This window comes from Syngnathoides biaculeatus, chromosome 14 (genome assembly GCF_019802595.1).
Source record: "Syngnathoides biaculeatus isolate LvHL_M chromosome 14, ASM1980259v1, whole genome shotgun sequence".
NCBI classification, from domain to species: Eukaryota; Metazoa; Chordata; class Actinopteri; order Syngnathiformes; family Syngnathidae; genus Syngnathoides; species Syngnathoides biaculeatus.
The window spans coordinates 24,192,610-24,219,968 of record NC_084653.1 but is presented as its reverse complement, the minus strand read 5'-3'; the positions used below and the strand labels follow the sequence as shown (position 1 = coordinate 24,219,968).

General features: G+C 44.7%; 1 protein-coding gene and 1 long non-coding RNA gene across 2 annotated transcripts; both read right to left on the bottom strand.

Annotated features, from left to right (window-relative positions):
- Positions 1 to 783: 783 nt before the first annotated feature.
- LOC133512083 (follistatin-related protein 1-like) lies at positions 784 to 27,359 on the bottom strand. The gene is made up of 11 exons (XM_061841351.1): positions 27,148 to 27,359; positions 26,961 to 27,017; positions 12,344 to 12,445; positions 12,138 to 12,267; positions 10,524 to 10,556; positions 10,218 to 10,348; positions 7,913 to 8,034; positions 7,537 to 7,649; positions 3,790 to 3,900; positions 3,617 to 3,711; positions 784 to 3,269 (listed from the first exon to the last, which is right to left on the bottom strand). Exons 2-11 carry the CDS (start codon positions 27,015 to 27,017, stop codon positions 3,228 to 3,230), a joined length of 936 nt encoding a protein of 311 aa, XP_061697335.1. The 5' UTR covers positions 27,148 to 27,359; the 3' UTR covers positions 784 to 3,227.
- Positions 6,184 to 7,511, bottom strand: LOC133512084 (uncharacterized). The gene is made up of 2 exons (XR_009798100.1): positions 6,840 to 7,511; positions 6,184 to 6,763 (listed from the first exon to the last, which is right to left on the bottom strand). It is a non-coding gene; the product is annotated as an uncharacterized LOC133512084 (long non-coding RNA).

Genomic DNA, 27,359 nt, shown 5'->3' with positions numbered 1-27,359 from the left:
TTTACACGATTATGATAGGCGGTGCCTGATATTTAGTTCTGTTTGAATATTCTTCCGTGCAAACCACTCGTGATGTTTTTTTTCCCCGTGCTTGTGTGTCCGATTAATGTTGCATGTTTTGGGGATGTGGGAGGAAACCGGAGTGCGTGGAGAAAACCCCCGCAGGCACAGGGAGAACATGCAAAATCCACGCAGACGGGCCTGGGATCGAACCCAGGTCCTCGACTGTGAGGCCGACGCTTTACCACTTGATGCACCGTGGCACCCTTCCCAAAAACATGCAACATTCATTGAACGCTCTAAATTGCCCCTAGGTGTGATTGTGAGAGCGGCTGTTTGTCCTGATATGCCCTGCGATTGTTTGGCAACCAGTTCAGGGTCGACCCCACCTCTTGTCTGTTGACAGCTGGGATAGGCTCCAGCACTCCCCGCGACCCTCGTGAGGATAAGCGGCTAAGAAAATGAATGCATGCTTGTATTGTATTATATTGGATAAGGAGCCAGTGGAGTTGCTGGAAGGCTGGAGCTACGCAGTGAGTACTTGTGACAATACGGCCGGCGAAGTTCTGGAGAAGCAATTGTTTTTTGCAACGACTTGTGGGAGGACCATACAAAATATGGATGCATAACTCCAGATGGGTTTGCAAATGAAAATCCAGTCACATGGGACGGTCGGTTTGGGAGGTCTCGCATATTGTTATGACAGCGTTAGAACCGGCAGTGGCTGGCAACCAGTCCAAGGTGTACTCCGCGGGCCTCTGAGAATGCACATACCGGGACAGGTTATCTTGTGTACAAAGATTTATTATTAGATCTCATACATATTCCTTACAGTCACAAGGCATATTTATATGTATGAGTCTCATGCCACTTACCAACAACCAGACATCATCAAAAACCACCTCTCACCGTGGTCAAAACACTGTTTGCGAGTCAAAGGCACTGTTTTCTTTTATTGTCCTAATTTGGACGCACGGTTTTTAACTAATCAAGATAAGGAAAAGAAAAGCACAATTAACAGCAGACGCACACTCTCGCTCTCTCAAACACACGTACGGCAAGTGACTTAAAGCACGATTTTAAAAGGTAAAGTTTTGTTGCTGGGTCCAGAGTCATTTGTCGCCTGGAGATTTGTGTACATAATTCAAAAATTCTTCAGCACATCTTTGGTTTCAGACGGCCCAAACACACACACACACACACACTTTCCACACTATGGCCAGATGCGGTTTTATGAGGGAATGCCGGAAAGCCGGGGGCAGCGGTGTGAAGTTTCGCACTTATCTGGCGTGATATTGCCGCAACTGCGTGACAGATAATTACGGTAGATGTGGTACGACGCCGAAATCAGGCGTGACAGCGCCAAATTGCTTGCAACACAATTGGATGGGAGACTCCATTTTATCGCCATTCCCTTACACACAGCTACCATACGCCCACAGATACTTGACTTCGTACCCCTTTATTCCATGTCAGTGGTACTTTTTTCAGAATAGCAACATAGGGAGCGCGAGTAAATTTGGGTTCTGTGTAAAAAGGCAAACGTGGATAATATTCCGGGCTGTCTGCGAACGATCTACTGTATCTATAAAAGAGACATAGATGAAGAGAACCCAGAAAAAAATGGAGATTTTGTGTGGTAGTCTACCAATACTTTTGCCCTTACAGTGTATCTGAGCGGGAACATGATAAGCTACAACTAAAACTGTACATACAAGTTTTTTGTTTTTTTTTGCCGCAGAATATCTAATAAGATGCAAAACCAATCAGGTTGGTTGGTTGGATGGACCGAGAAAGGTAAGAGAAATAAAAAATGACGGCATTGGTCGAGTACGGTGTATAACTTGCAGGTGAGCCCACCGACGGCCTCGCCTGCACGTGGAAGTAAATATGTGCCACCGCGATTTGAATTTGAAATGTAAAGTGATCACATTTTCAAGACGGGGAGTCCTCGGTCTACGACTGAGATCCGCTCCTATGCCAGTGACTTGACTCAAATTTCGACTTAATTCAGATTCCGCCGTTAAAGTCCAGAATTTACGTCAAAATACTTTGTATAAAAAACAAATACATTGAAATAAACCAAATGATGTACTTAGAATTACCGCTGAGAGGTGGATGGAGAAGAAGAAGGGGAGGCTGTGCTTAGCTATTGCCAAGGAACCTGGTCCTCAATTCTCCCCATCCCAACAAGTATCAAACAAACCTTGTTTTGCGATCATTGTATCCGACATAGAAACGGAACCCTTCACATGCGCTAAAATACGGGCTTTGCCTTTAATAATTGTCACTACGGTCGACCGACTGAAGCCTCGGCGGTGTTGGTGTCTCTCCTGCCAATCTTTTTATGAACTTGAGCTTCGTTTCCATGGTAATGGATTTTCTTTTGGCTGCGGAAGCATCGCTAAAAGACGGATCTTTTTTCTTTGGGAAAATGCTAAGACACTTCCGGCGCACAAATACAGACAAGCATTAGCCAGACAAAATGGCGGACGGAGGAAACAGGGGTTGTAAAGTCGAAACGTCTTAGGTCGTGACCGTCTTAACCCGAGGAATCCCTGTAGAGGTATTTCAGTGTAACTTTTCAATGTTAGGAATTCAACAGGCGACAATTCACTGTCTAAAATTTACCGTCTGTGCCACCAGGCGGCTTTACTTGAGGTCAGAACCGAACACCCAGCCAATCGCGATTTCTTAGTCACGTGACGTCACATACTTAGAAAGCATAACTGGATGGGCTGGCTTTTTGGTTCGGACCTGAAGTAACCCTGCCTGGTGGCACAGACGGTGAATTTCAGACAACAAATCTTAGCCAGATGCATTATTAACATCGAAAAGTGACACAGAAATATTGAAAATGTCCCGTTTTCTGTGGCATTTCAAATTCAAATCCCAGCAGCAGACGTTTACTTCCATACTTGTAACCATAAAGCCAACGCTGGTAAAATTGCAAAAATTTGCCCTAATGAATTGCAAAAATATGTAGTAAGAAGTGTACAATAGTAGTTAATGCAATCAAATATGACAGTACTGAACACTAGGGAATCATAAGATGGTCCCTGGAATAAAACAACGTCAAAATAACACTGTAAAAAAAAAAAAAAAAAAAAAAGTATAATAATTACTATAATAACATGTAAAAGTCGTAACAACAGACGGGCTGCAAGGTAAGTCAAGTATGGAGGAAGGTTGGTCGTGTGCATCCTCTCTTTTTCCTGCATCCTCATTTAGGCCTCCTTTGTGCTGGCTTTCATTTTCTCCACCGTTTCCTATGGGAAAATATAACATAAAAAATGATGAGGTTCAATACTGTAGCTGCATAGATGCATTTTATATTATTCCATTAATTACACAAGCATTTGAGACAGTTTTTCTGTTCAAAATATGCTGATATTCTTGTTTCCCAGTCCGTGTTTGTTCTAAATAAAAGCGTACGTCAGCGAATTTGAACAGAGGATGTGGTTATACCAGCTATGCAGTTTAACTGAAATCTCCTTTGTCAAGAAAAGCACATTTTCATTTCCTCGATAAACATTCAAGTCTGATCCTCCGGTTTGTCGGTTCGCTGATTTAAAAAAATAAAAATAAAAAAAAAAAAAAAAAAAAAAACGCCGACCTGGTGTTTGTTCAGCTCGGCCACGCGGCGCTCCCACTCTTCCTCCCTCATCTCCGCGCCACCATCTGTTGACTCGTCGGCAGCGGTTGTCTTGTCTGCAGATAAAGTGAGCCGAGAGTGGTTCAGTGCGAGGATTTTGAGCCAATAAAAATATGATTATCTCGTAATCTTACCAGTGCACGTCATGGCGGTGCACACCCAGTTGCCGCATGCACACACGCAGCGGTTGCACTCCACCTGCGTCTCTGCGCCGTCCTCGAAAGTTTCATCCTCCAAGGCACATTCTGGGGGAAAAAAAAAAATACATGATACAAAAAAAGTAAGAGGGGGGGGCTGAGATAACTGCAGTATATTTTCTCCGTTCGGATCCCGTTTTAAATACCGTAATTCCCGGCCTACGGAGAGCACCTTGTTATAAACCTCACCCAGGACAAGACGGTAAACAGAGAGTTTAACGCTAGCACACCATGCTAACGCTGGCGCCGCACTAACGCTGGCGCCGCACTAACAGGGGCGGTAAAAAAACTAAACCAAAAACATACTGGTAAAAATCACTAAGGCACGGCAGTAACACGCTAGCGCAGCGCTAACAGGGCCAGACCGGTGTGATGATCTAAGCATTCCCGGTGCTGAAAAGTCTTCTTGTGATTATCGTGCATGCGCGTATATTTTGTAAACTTCCGGCCAGTCTGAAACGTCCCCATTCTTGTGTTCACGTTCGCTATTGTTATGTGTGCAAAATGTTTCGAGGAGTGCCTATACAAGGACGAGAAAGACGGACAAGGAGGCTTCTTCTCACCGCTGCTCCGGGAAACTACGCTGCTTGGAACTACACAGACGCCGGCTGCCTTCCGTTTATGGACCGGCTGGAACTTTCGCTAACTTGGAATACCCGCTGGGACGAACATTTTCTTGTTTGGGAACACTCGTTCAACATTGGTGGCTATTCGCCGTGGTGGCTCAACTACTCTGTTCTCGAACACCTATTTTGTTAGCTATTTTATCGTGTTTGTGTTCTGTGGATGTGTGTGAGATCAAATTGTCGGAAACGCAACACAACTGCCTCGTCACATTTTGCTGGTTAGGGTTTAACAAAAGGGACGCTAGTCTGAATTCACTAGTAACACTATGGACGTCTTAGAAAGACGAACACAGCAAACGTATGTGTATGTGTATATCTTTCTATCAACTTTTGTTTTAAGGTTAGAGTTATGATATACCGTATATTAGCTTCCCTCTATGTAGAAGAAGGAGGAGGAGGAATGAGAGCGGGGGATTTCCCAGTAAGCGTTGGCTACGTACCCAGAGTTCCCCTGTTCGTAACGCATGCGCATTAATCACAAGGGGACATTTCAGCACGGGGGAGCGCTCAGACCGCCGCACCGGTAAAACTCCCTTCCTCGGCACATATATTCCACCAGTCTCATTCTTAGCTTTTCCGCTCGAGTGCCCGCATGCGGCCGTTGGAAAAAAAAAATGCACAAATTAGCCGCATGACCGCATAAACCGCAGGGTTGAAAGCGTGTGAAAAAAGTCGCGGCTTACGGGTCGGAAATTACGGTATGTACTGTGAACTCAGATTTCGCAAAGGGATTTATAGATGAGTTTGCCATGGTTGAACTTAAAAACCCTGAATTCAACCCTATCAAACATGTACGAACATGTATTGGATCTCACTTTTGAATACTGACTTAACTAGTACCAAGAAGGGGGTTACGTGCGGATTAATGTGACAACTTTAAAGGATAAATCCGAGAAATCAGCGCTGGGCACAAATGGTGTACCATGTAATCGAGCCTTTGTCGCGGCACGTAACACGTCACATCCGCACGGAGGTCATGTGACTCGCGAAAATGGCCGCACCCCTGAAAATTCGTATTTGTCGATAAAAATCATCTCAAAACACGATTAAATGATAGATTTAACATCACATTGTCAAAATAGAGTACATATTACATGACTTACTTGATACATTGTTAATGCAAACCAGTGGATTTCCCCTTTAACTATCACCCCCTTTGTACTCATGACAGCGTCATGTGTGTCAGGTTTTTTTTTTTTTTTTTTTTTTTTTACGTCAAGTTATTCAAGACCGTTTCAATCCGACCCTTGTGAAGATAAACCGTATGGATTTTTGATGGCTGTTTTTGATAATATCCAACAGTATATTTGTCCAAACAAAGTTTGTAGTTGATTAAATAAACATCCACTGCCCACAATACTGGGAAAAACTGTTTTGCAATATTTGCTTTTTTTTAATGTCCCACAGAATTGGGGGGGGGGGGGGAACGACTCCTTGGTGTAATCGGAGAGTTTCTCAATAACCACACAAGACCTTGAGTCTGCTGAAGCCCCAGGGTTCAGCGCTCTGAACTTTAGCCCACATATTTCGCTTCTGAGCATAGTACACTGATGTGACCGGCGCCAACCGATCGTGTATCACAGAACCCGCTTCTCTTTCTACTCCACCACAGAGCGTACGTCAGCTTTCCATTCGATAGGCGTCTATTTACGGTGTGGCATTTATTTACAACTTCTGCTGCAGTAGTGTGGAGGCACTTAACTGTGGCAACATGTGAAATAGTGGTTAGCATGTCTGCCTCACAGTCAATAGGTTCTGGGTTTGAGTCTCAGCTCTTACTGTGTGTTATTTGCACATCTTGTTCACGTCTCTCCCCCCCAAACAAAAAAAAAAAAAATTGGATAGGTTAAAGGGCCACTGTCATGAAATGGAGGATTTTTAGTATGTTATTATTGAAAAAATGGCAGCCGGTAAGGGCCAATCCGTTTTTTCACCGCAAAACATGATTTTGACGTGTATGGCTTTTTGTAACTCCCGCCACGAAAATCTTCTCGAGGGCTTTGTTTTCGACAAGCAGCAGGAAGTGACGTACAGGCCAGTAGCGCACACAAGTGGACTCGTTTCTTTCTATTAGTTTTACCTGCGGGAAGGTAGCTCGTGGTTCCTTCGTGTTAGCCAAAATGCCGGCTCGTCGCATTGCTGGATATTGCTCGAACTCTCGGGAGGATGGATTTACCCTTCATAAGTTTCCATGAGAACCTGTTTGTCGTGAAAATTGGATTGCACGGGTGCAAAGGACGAGAGATTCGTGGGTTCCAAATGACGGGTAGGTGTGTATACAGCCACTAAAAAAAAAAAATAATAATAGTTTGGGCGGACCACATAATCCGTCTCTCATAATGTGACAAAAGATCTGCGTACATATGACAGAGGTGCTGGCGAAGGCTGCCGCGTCAGGCGGTGGGTATGAACAACGCCGCCGGCAATGGCGCACTCAGCCATGTGCGACGACAATGCCATAAAGCGGCCCGGCTGGGCGCCGTGATAAGCCACCTCGACGCCGAAAATGAGCCACCCCGTGACCAAGCTGCCACGTCCGCCGGTCATGGCTTCAGCAATTACTAAAAAATACAACAGTTGGGTGGCATAATCCGTAAATCAGGGGTGCCAAATGTCCCGATGTGCGCATCGGAAGGCTTCCGTGCAACAGCCGCAGGCCTTGTGAATTGCCACCGGCCTTGTTGACAAGGCCGAGCCGGCTGCTGACCTGTTCGTCTCCCACGGTAGGGGCCACAACGCGTTTTCAATGGCGAATGTACACGGACAGTAGATGCAACCAATATGGCGACCACTTGGATGTCAAACGACACTTTCGCAACTTTGCGCACGGATGACGCGCTCTCCGCTCATATTTATATTTTTGTATAGACATTGAAGTAAATAATGTTACATGTATTTTTCATTTCAACATCTATAGGGATGACACCTGACTTTTAATTGGATTGAATTTCCCCATCGGTGTCGTCGTGAGTGTGAATTGTTGGTTGCCTTTATGTATTCTGAGATTGAGCTCTTGAAAACGGGCGGCTAGACGGACGGGCAGACGGTTCAAGCTCACTCTTCTCGGGCGGGTTGAATCCGGGCTTCAGGCAGTTGAGGAACTCGTCAAAACTCAACTTCCAGTCGGCGTTCTCGTCGGACAGCTCAATCAGGGCATCGACACAGAGACTCCTGGATAGGGCAAACGCAAACATGCAAAGTCAGTCGGTAGCAGCCCAACTTTGCAGGTTTCCTTCCATAAAGGAGGGAGGGGGGCACTAGGATAGTTTACACAAGACCTAAAAACAGCCCTAGTGCAGCATCAGCAAGCATTGCCGCAGTTATTTGCATAGATAGCACACAAGTCCAATACTGACAGGTTAAAAATAGAAATGCCTGACATTATCATGTCTTATCTTTCCGCAACTATCATGCGAGCATACGCAGACGCTAACCGAAGCAGCTCGTTGCTGTCCTGGTCGGCATAGGACTGCATCTCGGTCGCCACCGACTCGTTGTGTTGGATGAACTTGAGCAGCTCGGAGGAATCCAGCGTGGAATCGCCGCTGTCATATGACTGCAAAAAAAAAATTAATAAAATTAGGGCTGTTTTCACAAAAGAGAATAGTACCTCTGTATGATGTCTTATGACTTCAAGGTTACGATTGGTGTGCCAAGAACTAGTTTGAGCTGTGACTACCAAATACTTTGTCACGCGGTATAATAAAGCACTCTCACTTATTGCTGCACTTACACTTTTTCATTTTATTGTTTTAGTACATTTATATCTTGAAACACTTACTCCAGGGATGATTTTATGACTGACTGCTGTGTCACAGTCGTGATCGACTACGTTGCATTTATACAAATTTGGATTACGTCACCGGCGCCATAGAGCCGGGAACTCCTTTGTGACCCGACAAGGTCCTCTACTGTACATAGAGTACAGCGTTGACTCGGTTCTCTACCACAATCCGTTCCAGAAAACGGTTGGAGAAGTGATTTGTTCGAAAACCGAATCCATGTTTCCCCATTACGATGAATGGAAAAAGAAATAATGTGTTCCAAGCGTTAAAAAAAATGGGCTTTTTAAAGTTTTTTTTTATTTTTAGCTTTTCCTGATAATAAACTGCATAGTAGAAATACATGTATAGTTTAAATACTTTATATAATAAAATAATTTCAGAAATATATTTATTTTTTCCTTAAAATGTATGCTTTAGCAGTAGAGTATGCCAGGCTGGGTGTGCATTGCCGTGTCTGTAGCGACCCGGCCCCCAGCCTTGTAAACCTTTTTTTATTAACAAGAGTGCAGAATAACTTTAAACAAGCAACTTGCCTTCTTTGGAGCCGTGATTGGGGGTTAATATGGTAGTCCGCCATAAGAAGAAAAACAAACGTCGTGGGTGGGTCAACTGGTTGCGCCGCACGCATTATGTTATTTACGAGGTTTTTCAGCGGTATGGCAATTCACAACAAAGCGCATCTGGATCAGCTGGTCTGGCCGTTGCAATACGGCCAAAATTTTCGTGCGAAAATAGACGCCAAAAAATCTCGAAATTATCGTTCAAAAAGCGACTTGTTCGAAAACGGGGACGTTCTAGAACCGAGGCTTTACTGTATACTGTATTTATGAATTTGGGATTACAGTAAGTGCATGCGACAGCCAAGTAGTGCACTCCCATTTTGCCTCAATAGTTTTTCAGACACGTGACATAGTAATGCGTTATACTCAATCATCCACGTGACATTGCAAATTACTGGCCCGTCATGTATATTCTTCATTTTGAGTGGACTATGCTGTTGACTTGATGACTTTACTGCTTAAACATTGTCGTTTCTACCTTTAACCTTTCAAAAAGGCAGATTCCGTTTTCCACAGCGGGGGAACACAAAGACCAGTAATCAAGGCAAATTGGATTATACTTTGTTTCCCCGATATTTGCAGAGGCATTGGTATGTCCCCCACCCCCCCCCAAAAAAAAGGTTTATAATTGCTTTTAAGTGTTCATAAAATGGTTGAATGCACTTTGACTAAGATGTTACAAGAAGGTGACAAAGCCCTACTTTTGTCTAAACCAGGGGTGTCAAACTCATTTTTTGTCACGGGCCACATTGTACTTGCGGTTTTCCTTAGAGGGCCATGATGACTGTGAAACCATAAAAATCCTTCACCGCCTCATCATAGTTACACGTGAAATTTATGAACTAGTTTCTGAATCAGAAATCAAGGGTACTGGGTTTTTCCAACCATTGTTGTTTGGTAGCACAAAAATGCTTGTGATGCTATGACAATTTGAAATTTTGGTACAGATTTGGGGGAAAAAAAAAACCCACAGAAGTTGATACACATGAATTGCCTCTGCGGGCCACATAAAATCATGCGGCGGGCCGGATCTGGCCCCCGGGCCTTGAGTTTGACACCTGAGGTATAAACTAAGCTACTTAACTCACTTCAACAGGGTCATCTGTTTGCTGCTTTTGTGCTCAGCGATTAAAATATTACTTTGGTGTCATTATCTTGCATATTAGTGCCAAGGTGATTGTGAGGGGCGATATCGTTATGAGTGTGGTGTGATGTGTTAAGTCATAATGAGTACATCAATGACTATAAGAGCAGTAGCAAACACTTGCACGCATCTTTTTCCCCGTCAAGTGTGGGGTTTCATATTTAAAAAAAAAAAAAATTGCTATAGGTGTGCCGTGCTTAAAAGAAGAGACGCAAAGATGAGGGCGGCAGGTGCAAGGGGTTTTCCCCACCTTGAAGTATTTGAGCAGGATGTCAGAGAAGTTGGAGCCCTTGACAAACCAGCCATCTGGGACAACCTCAGTTTGCAGCCACTGGATCACGCGGCTCCTCAGCTCGTTGCGGTCTGCAGCGTAACACACCACTGCGGGACGGGGAACATTCCATCGTTAAACACTTGTGAACAATTCAGTGAGTGCAGTTGAGATTCTTTACCCGTTACGACTTATTTTTGTGTTTCATGAGATCGTGCCTATACACTAAACCAAGAACAATCGCCACATGAGAAGCGTTTTGAAAAAAATGAGTGTAACACTCACCTGGGCTGGCGGCCGCCTGTTCGTTCTTTTTCTCTAAAAGGTGTTTAAAAAGAGAACGCCGCATTAAAATCAAAAGACCAGCGAGTCTGTCAGGTTATGCGATATAGGTTTCTGGGCCAAAGATCTGATGGGGGGGAAGATTGTAAGGGGGCAGGGTGACATAACTTGGCCTCCGTGACCAAATACACTGCCAAAGCTCAGATCAATATTCAGGCCGCCGAGAGTATAAATAGGACGACGCTATCGAGGGTGAGCACGGAAAGTTCACTCCTGATGTTAAGGTGAAAGGTTGGAAACAAGAGTGAGATGTGCTGAATTATAGCGGCCTCTGCTGGGATATTTTGGGAGAGAACAACATTTTTGAGTATCGGACAAAAAACAAAAACAGGGAAGAATGGAAATATGGGAGGAGTGAAACTTTTTTTCCCCCCCATTCCGAAACATTTCTTGACTCTACTGGTAATTTTCCAACAATCTTAACAAATCATACAATTGCAAAAATAAGTTAACCATAGTCGGCGCAGTGGGTCAGCTGGGAAAGTGTTGGCCTCACGGTTCTGAGGACCCGGGTGCGATCCCAGCCCCGCCTGTGTGGAGCTTGCATGTTCTCCCCGTGCCTGTGTGGGTTTTCTCCGGGCACTACGGTTTCCTCCCACTTCCCAAAAACATGCAACATTAACTGGACACTCCAAATTGCCCCGAGTGTTGTTTTTTTGTCTCTATGTGCCCTCCGATTGGTCCTGCCCGTTGACAGCTGGGATAGGCTCCAGCACTCCCCGTGACCCTCGTGAGGATAAGCAGCAAAGAAAATGGATGGATGGATGGAAACCAAGTGAGCTGTGCTAAGTTACAGCGGCCTCTGCTGGCATCTTTTGGGAGAGTGCAGTATTTTTGATTACTGGTCATCTTTTCCTTTCGGCTTGTCCCGTTAGGGGTCGCCACAGCGTGTCATCTTAGAAGAACGCATATTTGTTTGGCACAGTTTTACGCCGGATGGCCTTGCTGACGCGCAACCCCTCTGCGGGGAATTGGACGACAGCAAATAGATGTTAAAATAAAAAAAAATTAAGATTGGAAATATGGGAGGAGTGAAATTTTTTTTCATTCCGAAACATTTATTCACTCTGCCGGTAATTTTCCAACAACCTTAACAATCATACAATTGCAAAAATAAGTTAACCATAGTCTTTATTAAGATCCATCCATTTTCTTAGCCGCGTATCCTCACGAGGGTGGCAGTATTCTTGGAGTCTATCCCAGCTAAAATCAGGTAGGAGGGGGAGTACACCCTGAACTAGTTGCCACCCAATCGCAGGGCACAGAGAGACAGACAACAGTCGCACTCACAATCACACCTAGGGACAATTTAGAGTGTCCAATTAATGTTGCATGTTTTTTGGGATATGGGAGGAAACCCACGCAGGCACGGGGGAGAACATGCAAACTCCACACAAACAGATCCGGGATTGAACGCTCTCCAGCTGTTTCACCGTGCTGCATCATTATTAAGATGCTTAATAAATGAAAACACTCGTCCTACGTAATATTTTATTTTACAGATGTGCCACCCTCACGTGAGCTGAAATGTAACATACCGGTGACATTTAAACTCACCACGGCAGTGTCCGTCGTGGGCCACTTGGATCTTCAGTCCACTCAGACAGGCATCCCTGTGCAGTTCGCAGTGGTTCCTGTAGGTCTTCCCGTTGCTGCCACACACCGACCTCTTGTGGGCCTTGCAGCTCTGGAGGGACGACGGAACCGAGGGGCGTGAAGTGGAAACCGCGATGTGGAGACTTCCGCCTCGCCCCGTCACTCACCTCGATGCACAGGCAGCTGGGCTCCCCCTTCTCATTGACGGCGCATTCCCGGCCTGCCCCGCAGAAGACGTTTGCGCACACTTTGCTCTTGCTCTGCGACTCCTGAAATAAAAGAAGGGACATCATCGGTTTGACGCACATTTGCACGTGCAACAAAAGACGGGAAATATTGCATTGGAATTGGAATGTGGATAAAAATCTAATATGTATGAGATACCTGACGATCAGTGTGATGCATGAACACACTTATTGGACACACCCCGTCAATGCGAGCTTGACGGAATCGAAATACATCATTTGGTGATGTCTATACACCCACGTCGGCGTAAACACGTTCAAAATCAGATGGATAAATGGTAAATCATCAGGATGCTCTTATCCAATTTCCCTTCGGTCAAGGGTGTCAAACTCGTTTTTATCGCGGGCCACATTGTAGTTTCGATTTCTGTCAGAGGGCCGTTATGACTGAAACCATTCAAATCTTTAATAGATCCATCATATTTACACATGGCGACATGGTGGATGAACTGATATAGTGTTTGCCTCACAGTTCAGTTCGGAAGTTGATACACATGATTTGCCTTTGCGGGCCAGATAAAATCATGTGGCGGGCCGCATCTGGCCCCCGGGCCTTGAGTTGGACACCCGTGCCTGAAATTGTCAAAAAATTTTTTTTTTTTTTTTTTTTAACCAAAATGTCTATGCCGGTGATGTTTACCGGCAGGCAGTAAATTACCTGAAAACATATGCAACATACTTCTATAATATCATTTAAAAAAAAAAAAACATGATTTTATATATATATTTCTGCCTTTTGCGGCACTAATGTACTAGTTCTTGTTTTCCCGACGCCAAATCTGACTGGATAAGAGAATGACTCATCTGTGCTACAGGCAAATTTTTTTCCGATCTGCATAGAAAATTGGAGTTTCTCCTCTAGGTGGCAATAAACCACATGACATGAGAGCAGCTGCCTCAACCCAGCCGGTTCGGAATCAGGCTCAGCCTCAACCGATGAGTCAAAACTTTGGTTGCAGATGCTTGACAACAAGTAAACAGGATGAACATTTTTTCCAGTTTGTGTATTTCGCCATTGACGTCTTTTCTTTCATTTATCTTTTGTTGTCAGCTTGTCTAATGTGTCTTCACGCCTTTTCCAGCCCTCCCCCACCCCAAAAAAACAACCAACGTCAAGCAGCAAACATCCCCAGACTGCTTTATGACCCTCATTACCTCCTTCGTTCTCCATCTGTACCCCTTTGAGTGCCCCTGCGTCAGTGTTTTGCAGCGTATGTGTGTACAGGGTGTCTCCACATCTGGAGTCTGGCTTGTGTGTTTTTCTTTCGGCCTGTTCCCATGCAATCTTTTTCTTCCCCGCCTTGCTAAGGCACTATTTCCTGTAACAAGAGCAAGACAGGAAAAAGTTGGCCGCGTCCTGCGCCTAAGCACACGTGAGCTCGCGGTCCACATTCAGGGTCTGGTATGCGGACTCAAACAAGGGCTGGATTCTTGGAGACTCACATAAGCTCACCGATAATTGAATGTAACAAGATGGAGAGAGGGTTGGGGGGCGGGGGTTGGAAGTCACATGCAAAAGTGGAGCAGACTTTAACCTCAAAGTGGCGAGAGGCGCTTGTGGTTCAATTCTACGTATGATTCCATTCTATGCATGATTTAAAAGTGACACACATAACAAGGCAACGTTGGGGGAAATCTTCAAAGTTACCCCCGTGGCCTTGCGCTTGCAACCCGTTTACCGGCACTGAAATGATCACAGTGAATTCAGCCTGAGCTCCGCGGATGACTCCGGCGGTGTTCTGTTCATTCAAGTGGAACCAGCAGACAACCCTGACATTTAACTAACGAATGCAGAAGCACACACCCGACCGACACCCCCTCCCCCCCCACTCCCAACTGCCCCTTCATTCCGATTCCATTGTGTCGCTGCTTTGATGAGTGGAGCTACCATCCATCGAGACCACAAGTGCCGATCAACGGAGAGAGCCTCATAATAAGATCGCGGAAGAGTGTGTTTGTTTCGATGTTATCGTTGACCCTGGTGTCCTACACAATCCTTCAACGCGTCCGAGTAGCCAACGGCAGGTTCTGCCCGAGTGTATTCTAGTTTACTGTTCTCCCAGGTTTCAATCAACGGCTGGAAAAAGACATTGTCGGCTGGGGCTCTGCTTTCGGATGGTTAAAACCCACAAATAAGACAAAGAAATACATTTGACTTTCCAAACATAAAATGACTGAGCGGAAGACATATTTTACAACCTCAGGGGTGCTCGACTGTCCAAAATAAAACAAAATTTGCATTGGAGTAAGAGAGGGGAAAAGTAAAATCAAACATGCATCTAGCCATCCATTTTCTTGGCCGCTTATCCTCACAAGGGTCGCGGGGAGCGCTGGAGCCTATCCCAGCTGACAGCAGGCAGGAGGCGGGGTACGCCCCGAACTGGTTGCCAGCCAATCTCAGGGCACATACAGACAAACAGCTGCACTTACAATCACACCTCGGGACGATTTAGAGCAGGGGCGTCAAACTCATTTTTGTCGCGGGTCACATTGTAGTAACGATTTCCCTCGGAGGGCCGTTACGACTGTGAATCCATGAAAATCTTTCGCATCATAATATTTACGAATGAAATCTGTGAACTAGTTTTGAATCAGAAATCAAGCATGAGCGGGTTTTCAACTATTGTTCATGTTTGGTAACACAAAAATGCTTGCAATATCTCAACTGTATCATTTACTGTATGATATGACAATCTGAAATTTTGCTACAGATTATCACAAAAATCATGGACGTTAATATACATAATTTGCCTCGCGGGCCTTGAGTTTGACACCAGTGATTTACCCCGCCTCCTGCCCGTTGACAGCTTGGATAGGCTCCAGTACTTCCAGCGACACTCGTGAGGATAAACAGCGAAGAAAACGGATGGATGGATGGATGTAATCAACGATCACATAAAATACCTCTGAAGACAAAAAGCAACACTGCCAAATTTGAACTGCATCTTTACTGATTTGCGGTAAAAAAAAAGCAACTGAGCTGTGATCATCAACATAATAAGCCATAACTCATAACGCTATGATTTTTCAAGTTGTCTATAGGTGCCTTTCTTTTCCCGACCATCTTTAAAATATAAAACACAAATACACTTTCTGCTCCACAGATATGTGAAAATGTCAACTAATCTTGTCACACAACATGAAAACATTTTGCATAAAAGTATGGGTCGTAGTTTGTAAGGTTTGTGTGTAATGTGTACCAGTAACAGTGAAGATATTGCTGAGGTCAGCAGTTAAAAACACAAGGAAAAACGTGCTGTCAGTGGTTTTGTTGGTTTTACAATCCTGAACATGCTACAATTAAAATGCCACACGGTAGAGCTCAAACCTCCACCAAGGCAACGAAAGCGTGATTGTTACTTAGCGGGCTACTTCCTGTTTTTGTTTTGTTTTGTTTTTCAAGATGACGAACACACTCGTGGCGCCGCTCATTGTGTGTATGAGGGTTGGACGCGGCGTTCCACAATGGCTGCTATTGAACATGTCATTAAAACGAGAACGCGAGCAGGAAAACTTTAGAACAGCAGCATAGTCAGGCTCCTAAAAATGGATGTGACATCCTTCAAAATCAAACCAGTAGATTTCAGCATCTCCTTATAACGTACGCATACAAACAGACTCATTAGCCTTTCATCATCTACCAAATTACAAATCCACACAAATTAAAACCAACCTCCACTTCTGCGGGCGTTCTTCTTTGACATGAATCAGCGCTCTTCAAATGAATAACCTCCAATTAAATCTAAATCATAATGTATCCTTAGATTGTCATGGCCGTCCAGGCATACTTTTCATGTAAATTTGATATTTAAAATCTTGTTTGCCTCCAAACTGTGCCCTCTTTCCTGTTTCTTCCCCTAATGCAATAAAAATGAGCTTCTGGGGGAGATTCATCGACATAAATGATTTTTCTAAAATGCTTCAGTGCACCGTCTCAGCAGAACATCTTCACGGTCAGATCTGGTACACTTCTGCCGGGATTTGCCCCGTCACCTTGTTTTATCCCCACCGTCTTGTCCTTTTAGGGCCGAGAGCCAATGGACCGAGACCAGCTTGTTCGGTTTAATGGAATGAAAATAAAAGGAAAGAGGAAGTGGGGGGGGGGGGAGGTGATGGGATTAGGAGGAGATGGTCACGATAACGCTGAGAGAGTAGAATTGTTTCTGTGCTGCCGTTGACATTCAATGTATTCTTTAATGCTTTCCTTTCTTTGCTCATGATAAGGAATTGCTACCACAACAGCAACATTTTGCGCTCGTGTGCACATCCTTGAGACGCTCTGGTGAATTAGAAGGTCAATCAATGGCTCTCCGGCACCGATGTCACTCGGCGACCAATTGGGATCAATTCCCGTGAGTGCCCTGCTCCTCTTTACCGTCAAGAAAATAAATGCACGGCTAGGACGTCAGTTGGACCACAAGAGCCTGAAATATTGCAGCACACAAAGGAAGATTGACTTTCATTTCATCACGTTAAGTTAAAGAACAAATAATAATGATTTAAGTATATGGTTGGTTTGACAGTTTACTTTGGAAGAGCACAAATTCAATAATTTCGAGAGTGATTTGCAAGATGTGGGCTAAGTTACTGGATGCGTCCGAAAAAATGCCAATTTGTTCTAGTGTGCTCTGAATAAAAGTGCTTTCATAAAGTAATCTATAGAGCTCATGCACGTGACGTCACCATTTTCACGGCGCCATATTAACAGTCAACATTGAACCGGAGGAGAATATTTACAATACACGAGACCTGTTGTGCTGTTGGCTGTCACGACAGACGAGACAGATATTCAAAGAGGTCATTCTATGGAAAACCAGCTGAAAAGACCAGAAAATATCGATGGATTTCGGCAATTAAACGTGATGGATGGTGCCCAAACAAAATACGCACACGCCTGTGGAGCGATCGCTTTATTTCAGGGAGGAATTATTCTTCTCAAACTCAAATTATCAAGAAGTATTTATAATGCCAGGTTGGCAAGAACAATGCGTGTGAAAAAAAGCTCTGTCGCAGACGTTTACGGAGATTAAGTGTGGTAGTAATTGCTTCCGTGTTGCTTCCGTGGAGACGACTCAGTCCTCTTCCCCCCCCAATCATAGTTAATGAACCCGAGTTCGTGTAAAACCAGGGGTCATTTATTTAAATATTGGTATTTGTATTGAATACTATCTGAAAAGCTCGACGGATTCCGGCAAAGGTTAACGTGTGGTCGAACACGGTTCCACCTTCACAAGCCGTCAAAACCGTCACTATGTGGGATTTATTCTTGATTGAGAACAGATCCAGCAATGAAGTATTCGTATGCATACAGACTTTTCTACGCCTTCAAACTTTTCCGTGTAAATCTCGACGACTTACTCACCAGATCCATGTGCAGATCCAGTTGTCCAAGACCAGCGGAAGCGAATTAACAGTCTAATTTCTCATCGGTGAAAACATCGACTTCTGCATTAAATACGGGTCCTCTATGCAGAGTTTATTTACACTTTTCACGTACCTTTGCTTATTTTCACCTTCTAAATGGCTAACGGTATCAGACAAGACTCTGGGCGTCGTGCTACAAGACATATTTTCGTGTCTCCAACCTACCTAGCATTAAACAATGCTTTTTTAGACCAGCAATATGGCGATGTAAACAAAAGTCGTGTGATTTGATGACACAAATGCACGAGCTCTTTCGATGAATTCAGATCTTTTTCTTCTTACTTTTGCAAAACCAAGAACACGAGAAGAACAGCTTGTGTTTAATCTTAGAGATTCCTTTGTATTATCAACATCGCTTATAAAGTGTCTCCGTTTTCAATTGAACATGTCAGAATTGGGTCAAAACCTGATCAAGTGGACTAGTGCCTCTCGGTTAGCAAAATGATTGGCTAAATCTGACAGCCTCAAAAGGGATATTTGGACACCTGAGATGACTCACTGTACAACAACTTCAAAATGTGTCCCGGACTTTACGGAACTGTTTTAAAAGCTACGGAAGGATGAACTAAATTGAGCAGTAAAACATCAAGAGGTGAGGAACATTGTCGGGACCCAGAGTGGGAGCATAAGGGAGTACATTCCTGAGCAATGTTGTGCCTCAGTTTGGGGTCTGACCGGGTTCGCCTTGAGCCAAAATCTCATCGGTATCTAGGTCAGAGTGTTGCCCCTGTTCTCCCTCTCTCCTGCATTTCCTGCCTTTTGCATCGTCTCTCCAGCTATTGGACGCTGGCTCTGTAAGTCGAGGTTCCATTTCACTCGGCCTTCCCCGAGGACGACTCCAGACAAATGAAATGTTCATTCTAAGTGTGCGCTAGTTTCCTGCTGTAACATTTAAGCGAGCTTTTTCCTAAATCTCAATCCGTGAGGGAAAAAGCATCACAAACGAGCGACTTTTCATCTGTTACTGACGGACGGGAGTCATTAAAGCCGGAGGATTTTGTCTCAATAATTAAAAGCACCTCTGGATGTTTCCTTCTTTCCGAGTCTAACTAACTGTGCGACTTCATACAGCTGAAATCAGTCTTAAATGTCATTTCTCGTGTAGTTGGCAGCTTTGCGAGGACAGAAGCGCGCTCTAACCACAAAAGGACAGGATCTCGCCCTTCGAGCTCTGCTCACAGATAGTGGTTGGGTAAGTCCTTGAAATAATGAGGACGAAGGAAAAACTGTCAAGATAAACATGGTGGTCTTGGGCGTTCGCTTGGGGACAGGCGTGGGTTAGGTTAGATTAACCCTGCAGAAACAAAAGGCATCCTGGGTAATGAGCAGTTTGCACCCATCTGCCTGTTGGTCTTCACCCTGCTTCTTATGCAGTGTGAAAGGAATGCGTCGCTAAATAAGATGATGTCACTCCGGTCTGCAGCCTCTAGTTTTCCACCCACCAGGCCTCTTTGTCCTTGGTAAAGACAGCGGGGATGTGCAAAGACAAACAAAGTGAAATAGACTAACGTAAAATCTTGAGAAGAGGTCACCAAGTGGGCTGAGACACATCTGCTAGCAGTAAAATTAAACTGAAAGAACAAACCCCGGCCCCGCACCCCAACCTGCCTGCCCCATCGTGGGGCTGAGGGGAGAATGGTGCCCCCCCCCCCCGCTGTCTGCAGCTACCTAACCCACATCCATCGCATCCATACAACTTCCTTTTGTTTTCTCAGTCTCTAGCAAATCTGACTTGCCACACTTTCCTTTTTCTTCTATTCTTAACGGCTTTCTGCAGGAGGGCGGGTGCTAAAGAGGTTTCTGTGTTGGGACTGAATCCAAAGCAGCGAATACATTCCCCGCCCTCCTCTCTGCTTCCTCAATGAGGCCGCTAATGGGGTTTACGGTTGGAAAAACTGAGTTGTCCACTTAGGGGAAGGCGAACAAGCAACTAAATACAGTGCAGCCTCGGTTCTCGACCACAATCCGTTCTAGAAGGCAGTTCGAGAAGTGATTTGTTCGAAAACCGAAATCGATATTTCCCATTACAGTGTCTGTACCGGAACACGCCTGCGTACAGAGTCTGCGTTATACAGAATAATAAAGCGCGTCGTGCGTGGGTCAGCTGATTGCGCCGCGCGTGTTATATTTATTCCAGATTTTGTTGGGGTTTTCGAGTACCGATTTTCGTTCGAAAACAGACGCAAAAAAAAAAAAAAAAAATCTCGAAATTTTCATTGGAAAACCGATTTGTTCGAGAACGCGGACATCCGAGAACCGAAGCTGTACTGCACAGCCTTTGTCATCTAAACTTTGAAGATCACAATCATTAACATGTCTTGAAACCTTGACTGGTCGCACTTTAACCGTGTCATAGTTGATCACGTCGTCGTATCTTCACCGCTGTGGTGTGTTTGGAATCTGGGCCACACAGAAAAGAATCTTTCATGCGAGATGTTGCTCTTCATGTGTTTGGTATTTAACAGTCAAACAACAACACAAAGAGGGAGCCTTTTGGCGCACGAAAAGTGTGGAACAAATTAAAGTTCCCCTGAGGAGGGAGAAAAGTGGTTTCTTAACATGAATTAGGACACATTTTCTCAAACGACGCAGATTTGCATGGTGAATGTTTCAGTGCTGTTGTTGGAAAGATTAAGAGTCTTTTCCCCGCACTGTTTCGCCGTCCCTTCCAGAATAGATGTTCATTTAGAATAAATATTCCACGGCTGAAAAGAGTGAATCCATAAGAAAATATAGTATGCTTTCTTGTCAGCATCTTTCTCTGGAGGGTTTTTTTTTTTTCTTTTTTGCGTTCAAGCATTCCCAAAATTTTGCTGCTCTAGACCTTGACACGGTGACTTTCAAGTGCCTCTGTCGGGATTTATGGAGTCTCACTAAATATATCAGAAGTGTGCTCCAGAAATGAAGTTTGTGAGTTGGATAGATGTGCAAAGTGAGAAAGAAAATGTCTTTCTTTCTGCCTTTTATCATTTATGTACCGGGAGATTTAACCTCACCCTCACCCAAAGTCTCCTTGCTCTTCCCCCAAGTGCTCTGGGCTGATGGTTAGGAGATTATGACATATTAATGTATTAATAAATAGATGATTAGAAACTACATGAATTGATAATACAATCACAGTCACTCACATTTGAAAAATGTACGGGTGTGGTCAGTCACGCCCGCATATTCAAAGTTACGGGTGTGGTCCACCAGTCATGCCCGCAGATTGCCGGTGCGTGTTCTGTTTGTAATTATGAGTGTACTCCTTTAAGAGCGGAGGGGGCGGTGTCAGGTAAACTAGGTAAAGTTGAAGTAGGCTGAGCAGCAGCTCAGCCGTGTGCTTCCGTGTTAAAAAGAAAAATAGAAGTCAGGCTGTGGTTCACTGCGCTGGATCAGTGGTGCAACTTAGCGGGAACATTGGTCAAGACTACACAAAATAAGCGATGTCTTTCAATACCTAAGTATTTCTACTCAAAACAAATTTTACACGCGTGATTCTTCATGCTCGACTGTGCAGATTTGCCAGCGCGATGGCGCGCGGGCGCGCCCGTCAAATCACAGTCACTGCAATTCCTTGTATATCACAAAGTAGATTTCGCACGCCATAGGCTACACTTGAGCTTCTGGTGCTTATTATTTCTTATTTATATTTCCCTGGGTTCAAGGAGGGTTGTGAACCTACTCTATATGCAAAGTGCCTTGCGATACACGCCGTTGAAAATTAGCTTAGCATAAATGCACCAGTACTCAGGGAGGAAGCATTTTATAAAAGTTTTGCCTCAGAACTTGAGTGAAGAATATGAAACTACTTTTTAGGGGACTCACTTTTGCAATGAGAGATTTATCTTGAGCGTTTCAAAAAAAAAAAAAAAATTAAGAGAGAACACTAAAGGGACAAAGCTCAAATCAAGATTTGGAACCTGGAAAATATTGCTGCTATGGTTTGCAAAAAAAATTGAATTATTAATCAATTTTGTATGTTACATCTAAAAAAAATCCCATGAACCCCTACAGTAGAGGTAATAATACCGAGAACCGGTTGTCAATTAAACTAAGCGTACTTTTAATGCCAGTTATATGGAAGCAAATTAGTGACACCAGGATTTGAATTTAAATGTAAAGTGATCACATTTTCAAGAGTTGTATTTTAGTGTTACTTATCAATGTTAACAATTCAACCGGCTACAATTCGCTGTCTAAAATTCACCGTCTCTGCCCCCAGGCAGGGTTAATTCAGGTCAGAACCAAACAGCCAGCCAATCCAGTTACGCTTTCTTTGTATGTGACGTCACGTGACTAAAAAAGCGTAACTGCGATTGGCTGGGTGTTCGCTTCTGACCCGAAGTAACCCTGCCTGGTGGCACAGACGGTGAATTTCAGACAGCGAATTGTAGTATTGAAAATGTCATCACTTTACATTTCAAATTCAAATTATGGTGGCACTAATTTACTTCTATCTAATCACCTCTTATGTCCAACCAAATTAGTTGACAGACGTGCTCTGTCCTTCCACTAAATCTGTGTACCTTTGAGCTGGTAATGAAAAGCCAGCTCACAGGTCGGCTGCTTCAGCAACAAGAATACTCTTTTTCGAGCAAATCCAATCCTGAAGAGAACGTATCGTCGGGACGTGACACACAACACCACCGCCCCGCCTCCACCCTCCGCCATACACGGCCAAGTCTTACCTCACCGTGAGCTTCCCCGGCTATAATTGCAAGAGCATGGCTCCGTTCCTTTCAGTTTACTCCCTGCCCAGCCTGCATGACTGCACGTCATGCTACAGTAATTAGAGCAGGCTGATAAAGACAGAGGACAAAGCGCCCCCAGACCCCCCCCCACCACCACCACCACCACCCTCCTCTTTTTCTCTCCACCTGGCCAGATATTTTTAGACCAACTTAGATGCGAGAGAACTGCCTATAGAGTCTCAACAAGGGAAGCGACTTCTGCTTTGGGAATGTCCTCATTGTTCTGTTCCTCGCTGAAGCCCGAGACGATCGCGCTCGTGTGCGCGTTTGCCTCGACAACTGCAATTTTCATGATCCATCGCTGGCCTTCTTAGGTAAAATTACGCATTCCACCCTGTCGTCGCGAAAAAAAAATGCAGGATGAATGAAGTGAAAACAGAGGTGCAGGACTTGTATCCTGGTCGGCTTTGTGCATCAGCCTCTTGTTGTGGTTTCGTCGGTATTTCACACTTAACGACTTTCATTGGTGGCCGTGTAGACAAATCAAATCTGGGAAAAATATGGTTGTGTTTTGCACTTTGGAACAAAGGCGTCTTTGGAAATAAAACATCACTTCCGTGTAAACACTGACACAGTCAGACGTACACATCCTGTTCAGTGCAGATATCCAGAAGGGTGGCAAAAGTTCACAATCAGGAGGGAAAAAAAAAAAGCACATTGTGGGGAACAAGTCTTCAGCTGTGCTTAATCCATCCATCCATTTTCTTCGCTGCTTATCCTCACGAGGGTCGCGGGGAGTGCTGGAGCCAATCCCAGCTGTCAACGGGCAGGAGGCGGGGTACACCCTGAACTGGTTGCCAGCCAATCGCAGGGCACATCGAGACAAACAGTCGCACTCACAATCACACCACGGGGCAATTTAGAGTGTCCAATTAATGTTGTATGTTTTTAGGATGTGGTTTCCTGCAGAGAAAACCCACAAAGGCACGGGGAGAACATGCAAACTCCACACATGCGGGCCCGGGATTGAACCCGGGACCTCAGAACTGTGAGATCAACGCTTTATCAGCTGATCAACCGTGCTGCCCTAAATCCATCAACCAAAATAGTAATTAAAAACAAAACGTCTACTATTAAAGACGTTGTCATTAACATTGCAATAAAACTGTCGTATGTCCAATTTTATACATAAAATGAACAGAAAGACTTGAGCAACTTGCGTAATATTGATTATGTTATAGTCCTTTTCGCGCAGTTTGGGCAAAATTGGCGTATCGGAGCCCCAACAGCAGATTCGGCATTCATTCCAAATTTGTCCCTTTCACGCAGAACCCAGCAAAGTCGGGTGGCGATTCTCAAACACAAATAGTCACTTGATCGAGATTTGTAGGTCGGATTTAGTTCACTATTCTGTGTTGGGAGCTTTCACAGATTAAACATTGATTAGACACGGGGAGCAGATAGGCAGAATTTAATAATCTACACTCAAAATGTAAAAATATCAGCTCACACGACCCGCGGGTATGCATAAAGTGTCTTTGATGGCCACCGGCGCACACGACCCGCACGCCCATCCGACACCCTTGCAGTAAGCGCGGCTTGTGCTGCAACTTGTTGACCCCCCGCAGACGTTACGCCGGCATTCCAATTCACGCCCTTCCCACGGCCAGACAACAGGTCATATATTATCCGGGTAATTACCTTCCGAGAACAGATGCAGACCCGTGAACCGGCCTGCGGCTTCACTGGACAAACCGCGGCCCGAGCAGGCCGTTCCGCGCAGATCGCGATCAGGGTTTGAACAAGGCATGCGTGCAATGGCGCAGGAAGCGATGGAAGGTCAGGAGGGGAAAGAAAACAGGGGTTGAGTCATCGATGGCCACCATCCAAGAAGTTAGAGCGGCTGACAATTTGCTTTATTACCTCGACCGAAGTCGCTCGTGTTCTTGGTGAGCGTTTCTTCGCTCGTCCGCAAATCCCCGTCCATTAATGGGGGTGCGGGAAAACCGCTTTGGGATATAGGTCGGACCCCTTACGCGTTTTATTTATCGTTCCGTTAATTCCGCCGAAAATGGAGGATCATCTTTCCTCTCCTTTTTTGGCAGCCGGCAACCATTTTGTCACACGCATTTCTGCCACCCGCGGGACGTTTCTTAAACTTTCTTAATCCGGTCGAGGTTTGTTGTGACTCATCCGGCGAGCTGCGAGGGTCCATATTTGTCAATATCTGAATGGCACCATACTGATCTCACCTAATCAAACTTTATGTCCCAAGTTGGTTGTACGCAAATTTCCAAACCGCACGGCCAACCTGGTCAGTATAAACCTGCTTGCTTCTATGCCTTGCATGACCCAGTGGGAAGTTGACACTCGATCCAAAATCTTTGCACGTTTGGCTTGAAATGGAGGCGCTAGTCTGGCATCATATCAGTCACATGATCACTGTCACCTCGATGCTTTTGAAAAATCGATGTACTGTATTCGGTTGCTTTAGAGCAGGGGTGTCGAACTCGTTTTTGTCGCGGGCCGCATTGTAGTTACAATTACCCTCAGAGGGCCCTTCAGAATGTGAAACCATGAAAATCTTTCATCTCGTCATATTTACAGGATGAAATCTTTGAGCCAGATCAAGCTTAATGGGTTTTTCTACACTTTTTTTTTTTTTTTTTTTTAAATCATGGACGTTGATGCTCATATATTGCCTTCACGGGCCACATAAAATGATGCGGCGGACCAGATTTGGCCCCCGGGCCTCCAGTTTGACACCTATGCTTTACAGGAACACAAAGGAATTTACATGTATTTGGCATCCATTGACAAGTCGAATATCTTGTTCCAGTTATAAACAGCACAATTATTTTTCCCATTAATTTGTTTCTTCCGGCATTCCTCATGAGAACAGTACTACTCTTGTCACAAAGCCAAGAAGATCATCTGGCATTATTGCTCCGCCTTTCCAGAGGTCTTGCTTATCATTTTGGAAACTCAGATTCCACAGAAGACGGCAGAAGTGCCTCTCGTCCTTTGATTCAGTTGGCCGGACACGACAGCATTATGCAGCATTATTGCTGTTTGCTAATCTGTGCTTGACCACGCGTAAATTTCTGCGCTTTGATTACAGCTACGATTTTGCAGGATCTCTGTCGCCAACTCAGTACTTAGATGTTTTCAGCCCTTCAAACAAAATTGTATGCATTCAGAAACAAATTATCATTATTACTCACTGACAATCAGGTAGTTCTGATGTAACCGATCGTACCTTCGTGTGCCGCGTGATGGCCTGTTCTTACAACGCTGCGGAAACTGGCGACGACGTGCCGTTTGCAACCCCAACACCTCATAAGTCAGGGACCATATAAACCGAGGACCCCTTGTACAGTATGTCCCATACCAGGAAGGACGAATTTACTACTATTTTCAGTTGTTTAACCTTTGTGCAGGCCTGCTGCGTGTCTTTCTATGTTTTAGTATCTTCTCTGTGACAATGTGGGCAGAAACAAAATGAGCGTATCTATTGTGACAGTGAGCCCAAGTCAAGACCCAAAGCCAGGTGTTCAACAGCTGTACCCAGTGAGGCCATGAAATGCCACCTGTTGCGTCTGCTCTCCGATTTCCAAAGGGACGCGACACCTCGTGTCACCATTTTGTCATCGGTGTGTTCAGCGCCACGGATCAGCCCCGATATGCCCGCGTTTACTCTGGGCCACTTTCCTTTGCGGCGTGACGCCGGTGAGGAAAGCGTCGTCGCATTCCTCCTGAGCTCACTCTTAAACGCGCGAACAACCACATGCACGCCGGGTGACTTGACCACCCAAACGCACTGTTTAAAACCCGTTCGAGCAGCTGCCAAGCGCCCTCGCATTCCTGCACCCGAGCATCCCTCACCAAAGTGGAGGTGGGGCAGAGATGATTAAATGTACACAAGCATGGACCTTCCTTCTCTTTTCACAGCTGCCTGCCATTCACGTGTCACAGATTAGATAGATAGATAGATAGATAGATAGATAGATAGATAGATAGATAGATAGATAGATAGATAGATAGATAGATAGATAGATAGATAGATAGATAGATAGATAGATAGATAGATAGATAGATAGATATCAGGGTGTACCCTGCCTCCTGCTCGTTGACAGCTGGGATAGGCTCCAGTACTCCCTCGTGAGGATGAGCGGTTGAGAAAAGGATATTATATAGCCATCCATCCATTTTACTTTTTGAAAAAAAAAATGGAATAAATGGAGTTTGCCGAGATATTAAAATATATATATATATATATACTCCACCGCCTTTCGTTTTCTGTGTTAGCATGACGTTAAATATTTTTGGGGCGACTTGTTTTGTTCAAATTCATATTTTTAAGATTTCGGAATGTGTTTTAGGCACATTCGACGTGACAATGCGCAAGTTTGAAGTTGAAAATCTATTGAAACTGAACTTACCTCTGCGCGAGAAAGCGCCAGAGCTAGCAGAAGGAACACAGCGACACCCTGTAACATCTGGTCGTGTGGCCGGGGGGGTGTCGAACACAAACAAACAAACAAAAAAACTCAAATTCATAGAGTTCGAAGCAACATTTTGACATTCAAGCCTGCGTTTAAGATGTGTTCCGACTACTTGGGTCGTTACCGTTTCGGCGGAGAGCTTGATTGAGAAGTAGCGGGGTGGCTGCTCGACGGCGGTTTGAGGGAAATTTGAGCAGCTGTGAGGAATTCGACCAGGTCCTCCCGTTTTTCCTCCTCCTCCTCTCCCGGATAAAGAGCCAATGGAAAGGTCTGGTTTTGTTGTTGTTGCTGTTGTTGTATTTTCCCCACAATGGAGAAGAAAAGAAGAGGAGGAGG